At 43.1% G+C, this 8,711-nt stretch overlaps 1 protein-coding gene across 1 annotated transcript in view; it reads right to left on the bottom strand.

The window, feature by feature from the left end:
• rasgrf2a (Ras protein-specific guanine nucleotide-releasing factor 2a) overlaps positions 1-650 on the bottom strand; it is a gene marked incomplete at both ends in the record, with an annotated part of 30,050 nt that extends 29,400 nt beyond the window's left edge. Inside the window, one exon of the mRNA XM_080835883.1 lies at positions 378-650. Within this exon, the coding sequence (XP_080692009.1) occupies positions 378-650 (273 nt within the window). The remainder of the gene's footprint in view (positions 1-377) is intronic.
• Positions 651-8,711: the final 8,061 nt, after the last annotated feature.

Below are 8,711 nucleotides of genomic sequence, written 5' to 3'. Positions count from 1 at the left end.
TCACTAGTTTGTCATCTGGACCTGAGAGTGGGAATGCTGGGTACTTGAGGAGCAAAGCCATACATCTTCTGGATATCAGAAACAACCCTAAAATAGTAGTTGTAAGCAACCGTGTGACCGTCCTCTATGCTGCATACGTTTCAGCGGTTGTTATGATGGATTCAAGAACATAGGCACCATCCCACATATTCAATGCCCCCAGACACTCTGTGTAAGTAACTTATGTAACCCACATCAAGTTCCCAGTCCACTCTTTCCGCGGTGTGATCACTTCATTCTCAACTGATTGACTGACTGATACCTAGGACTTATTTTCTAGTACAGTAACCACAGTATAGCACTCTCAATGTACATCACATGAACATTTGGCATACCTGCTTGTCCTGTGCCTCTTTGCCAACAGAGGAGACTTTTGACGCTGGCATCCTCTCACATGAACAACCCTCGAGCAGATAGATACCCAACGGCCGTGTACTCTGGTCGTTCTCGAAGTAAAACAGAACATTTTGATAAAGTGCAAAGTACTTCTCATTCCATCGGCTGTTTTCCGTTGTCTTCTTGCTCAAGCAGCCACGTTTGGTGCCCTCTTTGCGCGCAATCACGGAGAGATACAGAGCGTGCCCCTCATTGTACCGAACACTTTTCTGCATTTTCCGTCTCTGAAAGTCACACAGTTTCGCATGACCACATAGTCTTCAGATGTTCAATAGTTTAGAGTAGAGCAGAGAAAGTTTGAAATCGTTGTTTACCCTACGGTAATCCTCTCTTAGCTAAGACGCGCAGTGGAAAGTTGACGTGCCTGGCGCTGTCTATAGTATCAACCCCACGCAGAATAGTCCAAACGCCTGCAATGTTGACAGAGCATCGAGCAAATTCAATATTTTACTTAATCAAGCTGGCTATAAAAGTATGCAGAGGACACAGAAATACACAAGTTTAAAAAATAAAAGCTTAACGTGCACGCAGCGACGTAAACAAAAATAGATCTAGTGAACAGACGGAATCACGATGGAGATCCTTCGTAATCGGCTTTGACACCAACTTAAAGAGACAGCAGGTCGCTCCTCTGTCTGATAAAGCCGTGGCATTCAACTCCGTGCTATACGCGCGCGAATAAAACGGGACTGTAGTTCTGCACGACATTTTATAGCTACCTCCTCTGTCAGGCTTTTATCTGAGATGTCATCTCAGTCAGTTAAATACTCTACGACATCAATTACCCTAAATATTCAGACAGTTCAGTGGATTTTAAGACTAAGCAGCATCTGTCTGCAGCATCACATAGGCCTATTACCAACTAACCAGGACAATAACGTGCATAATGTGTGCTCAATCACACATTGTATTGCAAAACGTACACACTATTGCTCTTCTGAATTTCTATTATTCATTAGTATGTTTGTGTCAACATGGCATGATGACAGTAGCATACTGTTCTGCTTTAGTCTTCTTTGTATTATTACACTGTTTTTTTTTTAGTGACTTCTGCTCCTAGTGCTTTTGCGATTTGGGCACCGCACAACTTTGACACGTCCATCCTGATCCCGTATAGGGCTCTTGAAAAAAGGCTTGTAATGCAATGCCCTTTGTCATTCTTTTGTTTTTCAAGTTTTTTCGTCACTATTTTGCCCATTGAAATAAACATTTCAACTTCATGGATACTCAACCGCTGTATTTTTTATTTTTTTTAATAAATGGACAAACCAAATACACTGTGAATCATTAAAGCACCATTATGGGAGACTTGGTATGTCTTGCTACTGAGCACCCCCTAAAGTTTCAGAATGAAATACAAATTGTGCTTTGAGACCGCCTGATGTCACATGTATTTGTTAAGCTGAAAGATATGGAACTGGCAAAGACAATGCCAGAAGCTAAAGTAGAATGTCGACCGACAAGGTAGAGTTATATTATTAGTAAGTAATATATTTATTATAGTTTTATTTATTGTGATATCAGAGATGAACGCTACATAACCAAAGCAATAACAAACAAAAAAAAATCCTTTATACATTGTTTTTTTAATGCTTAAATGTGGAGTATGTGTGATCTAATAAGATGTTGTCCAACATTTCAATACCTTTGATAAGAACCCAATAGTGCCGTTTTTGATACTCTTGCACTCATACAATTATTTTTAAAAACTCCTTGGTTCTTTGAGGGCTGTGCGTGTCCTGTGAATCAGAATTGTATTTATTTGCTCTGGTGTATCGGTGCATACAGTAAACATAAAAACACAATAAGTACCACACATAAGAGAAAGTACTACACCTAAGATAAAAGTATATAAAAAATAAATATCAAAAAGTAAAGTCAAAGCAAAATGCAAAACAGGAGTGCAATATGAATGTGCAATATGCAATGTGCAATATGCAATGTGCAATATGCAATGTGCCATATGCAATGTGTGTTAATGTAACACAGACTTGAGGCGTGGGGGCTGGATAAGAGTCCAAGTCAGGTGGGGGTCCCGGGCCTTATTAATTAGGCCAACTGCAGCCGGGAAGAAGCTGGTTTTGTGGCGTGAGGTTTTGGTCCAGATGGACCGCAGCCTCCTGCCGGAAGGAAAAACCTACCTAGCCTGTGGCTGCTGCTGCTGCTGCTGCTGAGCCTCGAGCCTGGCGATCTGCTCCCTGAAGTGAGAGTGCATGTGTCTCTTGAGGTGGTGCGAGAGGGTGTAGTCCTTGCCGCAGACGGAGCAGCTGTACGGCCGCAGGCCGCTGTGGAATCTCAGGTGCGTCTTCAGGCTGCTCGTCAGTGTGAAGGCAATGCCACAGATACCGCAGGTGTACGGACGCTCGCCCGTGTGCGTCCGCATGTGCTTGACGAGCTTAGAGGGCGACTGCAGCTGCTTGTCGCACACCGGGCAGACGATGGGCTTCTTCCCTGTGCGCTTCACCTGAGGCGGTGCAACATATATATTGGTCCCCAGAAACGCGCTGACTGCCTCTGCGCTGGTTCCAGGCAGCAGGGGTGGGGTATGGGACGTTTCCGGAGGAGCATGGTGCTCAGGGCTGATGGGGTTGGAGTTGAAGTAGCCGATGGCCTGATCGAACCTGGGGAGGAGTGGTGGGAAGCTGTCGTCCTCGTTGCCTTCCTCTTTGATGATGAGGTTCCAGTGCTGGTCCCCGTGCTCGTTCTGGGTCTGCTCGTCCTCCATGGAATCACCTTGGGACACCTGCTCCACCTTCAGCCTGAGCTCACCAAACTCCACAGGCTCCTGCGAGGCGGAGGGGGGAAATTATGAGGCCTTTGATGGTTGATTGGGTCTGAGGTTGTGTGCGCGTGTGTGTGCGTGTTTCTCTCTGGTGGTTGATTGGGTCTGAGGTTGTGTGTGTGTGTTTAGGTCCCATATTAGTCTTAGGACTGAGTTGGAATTGTGTGTGTGTGTGTGTGTGTGTGTATGTGTGAAAGTTGTATTTTTGAAAATAGTGTTTATGCAAGGTGTGTGTCTATATAATGTGTGTGTGTGTGTGTGTGTGTGTGGGACTTTATGACGTGTGTGTGTGTGTTTATGACTATATGACGTGTGTGTGTGTGTGTGTGTGTGTGTGTGTGTGTGTAACGTATCCAGGGACGGACTGGCCATCGGGCATACCGGGCGTTTGCCCGCTGGGCCGGGGTGCAATATGGGCCGATGGTCCCGAATTTTAATTTTTAATTTTTTTCCCCATATAATGGTCTGACCGGCTGGCCCACGAAATTAGTTCATCAGCGGCCCTACTGACACTGGGCTGGCCCAATCACATCCCCTGGGCTGACCCAACACAAACCCCTTTCGATTTGGACCTGCCTACATAATGCATTAGGACGGTAAACAGCGTGGCCCATGGCCTTGACATGCTTGACACGCGCACGCTAGTCTGCGGCCCATTGACCGTCTTCTTGAGTGACTAGGGTCTCGTCCAATCATTTTAGCAAACACCTTCTACCTTTAGCTAAACTTTGCCATCAGCTCCCGTGGATGACAGTGCTGGTGGCTACAGCCAGGGAGATACGATACAACGACCTACGGTAAGCTTACTGATCATGAATTAAAACGTCTCTAAAATATGTTTGACTTAGAACCTATGTTCTATGGCCAAGTTCGTTTGCATAGCTAAATACAAGACAAGTCTGTAGCTGTTGCTAGCCCTCAGCCTACTGTACTCTGAAACAGCCAGCCGTTAGCCTACACTCTATGTTGTGTGTTTGAATGGTGCGCGGTGCCATGTCAATTGTTCCGAAAGCCCAGTATTCCCAAACCCTGGTATTCCGAAAATATGCCAATTTGTCCAGATACCGAATTATGATAGCCCGTTATACGCTCCAGTTTTCCCGTCCCCCCCGAAGTTCAGGGGCGTAGTTCAAACGTTAATGCCACCTCATCAAGCGCGTTTCCTACAGGAGGAAATAGACTCCCTTCTAGAAAAGGGAGCAATACAGCCTGTCCTCTCGGAGACGAGAACAGGGGGTTCTTCAGTCGCTATTTTCATGGAAAATATCGACCGATCTTATACCTCCGTATTCTGAACAAAGCTTTAAAGTGTATGATGTGTATTGCATTTAGATTAATTAAGACCACCACCTTAACACACAAACTCTTGTTGAACTCATACAGTAGTAGGTTCAGTGACGTGCGGTGAGACAGCTGTCTTCTGGAGCTTCTGCGAGCCCGTGAATCAATGTTTCGTTGGAATCATGATGTAACGTTGTTGTAGCGGGAATACAGCAATGCTATTTGTATTTTTTGTATTTTCTAATTGGCAGGTCATATGTATGATTCTAGACTTCGCTAAGCACTGAAGCGACTGAAACGGTGAATTTTGATCACATTCAGCGAAGTTAACAGGTAAAACGGGAGAAAAATAAGGCGTCTTTAGGCCGTCCTGCCTAAAAGTAGGGCGTCCCGTTTCTTCTTATTTTTTAGTAGACTATAGGGCAGACGCCCTGCTAGCTATAAGCCTGGTTGGTGTAGACATTCGAGATTAAAAAGGTGTGTTATCGAATTTAGTGGGCCGGTCTGGTTCAAAATGCCCGGGCCGATTTTTTGTCCCAGTCCGCCCCTGAACGTATCTGTGCAAAGACTCACCAGAGAGAGCTGCTGGCTGACTCCAGAGTTTCCAGCAACAGTGATGTCATACCTCACAGACTCTGCAACAGCATTTCAACAGCTTAAGCACTTTAGAACGAAAACAAGATCCTCCAAAGGGATCATCAGTTTGACATTTAAAGATTTCGATTATTTGATCTTATGTTTTACTTCAACTTGAAAAAATGAATTGATCAATGTGTGTTCATTATTTCTACAATGTGTGTGTGCCTGTGTTTGTATGTGTGTATCCACCTGCTTCTTGGTTCCAAAGATCATCTCCAGGTCTCTCTTCTTTGATGCGCACAAGGCATGGGTTCTTTCTGGAAGACTGCTGGAAGAGAGCAGTGATCTATAATTAACAATATTGCCTTCACAGCCATAACGGGCCTAAACCATGGCCTACTATGGACCTTGCACACTTTTACAGACCTTGTGCTCACTGGTGAGCGGCAGTTCGGGGCCAATACCCTCCATCACTGCCTCGCCACCTCTTAATGAACTCCAGTCCTTCAACTCATGCTTTGTGGGGGGAGGGCAGTTGGAAGGGGTTAGGCCTAAGAGAATATAATGTGTGAAAGGAGTATTCTTTAGGCCTACCAGGCTTCTACTAAAGACCACAGCACATTTGGATTCACAGACCCAGGCTTCTTTCTTAATAGTCATTCCGAAACCAGGTTACCCTCAGGCTAATTGTATTGACTGGAATAGATATTATGATTGGAAATCATTTACTTTACAGCAGCCTGCAATGGTTTGCTATTGTTACCAAAGGCTTTCTCGTCAAATGACAGGCCAGGCATGTTTGCATATGGTAACGTTAAAGGAAGGTTAGCCAAAGGTGTACCTGTTTCTAGTTGCATTCGAACACATGTGAGCTCCTCTTGTACTTCATGTAATTTCCTTTGCAGTGCCTCTTTTTCGTTTTGATTTTGTAAAATCTCAAGGCGCAATACCATGTAACTGTCGTCAAAAATTTTGATTACTTCTGAAATAGCTGCCTTTGTCAAGAGCTCCATTGTAGAAGCCACCTGCGTCTGTATATTGGTAACGGTAACGTTAGTCATTTTAGATGCTGGGAACTGTCCAAAACAGCTACAAACTTACACCAAAACACAAGGATGTTTAACGAATAGTCGATGTCGGGCAAGGATGCGTATCGCTGCTGGGATCGGTGGTAAGACATCCTTTTAACATCACATTGACCGGAATCTGCAAGATACCCTGCTGACGCATGGGACTCTACCGCCATCTACAGGATTGGCGGATAATGAATGAAACAAAGTAATTTCTAATATTGTCAAGATAGGTTACACATGAACAAGCTCATTTGGGTTGATCAACACAGTGCAACACCAAGCGTACCAGAGCTATGGCAGTGGCACTGGAACTGTTATCTCACTTGCACAAAATATTCAGCATTAAGGCTTCGTCGTAAGTGGTTGAGAGTAAAACAAAACCAAAAGTAACACTTGTGCTGCTGAATCTGGCCAGGCCTACATAACACTCTTGCTTCACATAAGAAAACGATTGAAGGAATACGAGCTAATCTGTGTTTATTAAGTGGTAAAAGGTAGGATTGCCATTTGGGGTTCGGGTTATCATTCAGGTATGTTATTTGAGTGTCATGAGTAGGTGTCATGGACAAGCTTGTTCTGCTCAAAGATATTAAAGGCACCCAGTGCAACTTTATAGGCTTGAGACTCGAAAAAATAAACATTCAATTTCTAGTCTTTTTACACATAGTAAGTTTCAATAACTCCATACCATTACATATCGACATTCAAGGAGCAAAGATGAGACGTCGTTGTGTGGTGAGAACTGATACAAAATCGTAAACAACAACAGTAGCCGGTGGGGAGAGGCCATTTTTCCATTGACTGGAACCCTGCTTTATTTATGGGTGGCACCAATAAATAAAGGGCTACGCTCTTGCGGCTAGTTGAAGCGCTCTTTTTAACGCCCAAAGTATCAAATAATGATGCAAATGTGCTAATATGGTGAAGTAAATGTCAATATCATAAAAATTGTCTTATCCAGAATATTTCCATTTTGATGCCCTAATGTTGCCCTGGGTGCCTTTAACAACATACAAACACTGCTCTTCCATTTCTGTCTTCCACGAATAACAGTATAAAACATAGATATGCATTTATTTAGAATATCTGGGTGTTCTGCATTGTTGGGTAAAATAGTAACAGGTTACTTTCGTCCCTCCATAGAGATTTGCCATGATAGCCTAGCTAGTATTCGTGTAAACAAACATGCTACAAAGTCTGCATGTCTCAATAGCACTTCGTGTTCTACGGAATAAACATGAAGTTGAATCTTTACATGAAAACAATTCTTTAATACTCAAAAAATTAACCGCTGATGAATTTTTTTATAGTACTCCAAACATGGTTTATCGGCTATAACTCTATGATAAAAGGACATAACAGGTAGGCGTTTAGCAGATAGATGAAGGTTATGTTTTGACCCACGGGTAAATGTATGTATGTATATGATTTTGGTTAGAGGAATGCCAGAATGTAATGCCAAAAGATGCAGTGTTTTCACTCGAATAATGCAAAGAAAACTATTAAATATTCATATTTAAACAACACAATACTAATGCTTGAACTTAGGGAGAGTTCAGAAAAAAATATTTGGTGGAATAACCTTGATTTACAATCACAACTTTCATGTGTCTTGGCATGCTCTCCACCAGTCTTTCACATTGCCGTTGGGTGACTTTATGCTACTCCTGGCGCAAAAATTCATGCAGCTCGGCTTTGTTTGATGGTTATTGACCATCCATCTTCCTCTTAATCACGTATCAGATGTTTTTAATGGGATCCAGGTCTGGGAATGTTTGTAATGGGATCCAGGTCTGGGAATTGGGCTGGCCATGACAGGGTCCTGATCTGGTGGTCCTTAATCCACACCTTCACTGGCCTGGCTGTGTGGCATGGAGCATTGTCCTGCTGGAAAAAACACTCCTCAGAGTTGGGGAACATTGTCAGAGCAAAAGGAAGGAAGTCTTTCTTCCAGACAACATGGCTAAGAAGAAGAAATGGCTAAGAAGAAGAAATGTTTTGAATGACAGAAGAACATTGCGACTAGTGACAGGTTTTTGATGCATTATTATACATGCATTATTTGATGCATTATTATACAACAAAGTGTAGGGTGAGCAGTAGGGGACAACTCATTATTTGAGGTAATTTGGAGTTAAAGGCACCCAGTGCAACTTTCGAGGCTTAAAAATAAACATTCAATTTCTAGTCTTTTTTACACGTAGTTAGTTTCAATATCTCCATACCATTACATATCGACATTCAAGGAGCAAAGATGAGACGTCGTTGTGTGGTGAGAACTGATAGAAAATCGTAAACAACAACAATCGCCGCCGTTTTCCCCCCAAATCTTTATTTATTGGTGCCACCAATAAATAAAACAGGATTCCAGTCAATGGAAAAATGGCCTCTCCCCACCGGCGATTGTTGTTGTGTACGATTTTCTATCAGTTCTCACCACACAACGACGTCTCATCTTTGCTCCTTGAATGTCGATATGTAATGGTATGGAGTTATTGAAACTTACTACGTGTAAAAAAGACTAGAAATTGAATGTTTATTTTCTCTAGTCTCAAGCCTAT

This window comes from Sprattus sprattus (genome assembly GCF_963457725.1).
Source record: "Sprattus sprattus genome assembly, chromosome: 3".
Lineage (NCBI taxonomy): Eukaryota > Metazoa > Chordata > Actinopteri > Clupeiformes > Clupeidae > Sprattus > Sprattus sprattus.
Note: the sequence above shows the minus strand (reverse complement) of the source record. Positions and strands in the feature narration are given on the sequence as shown.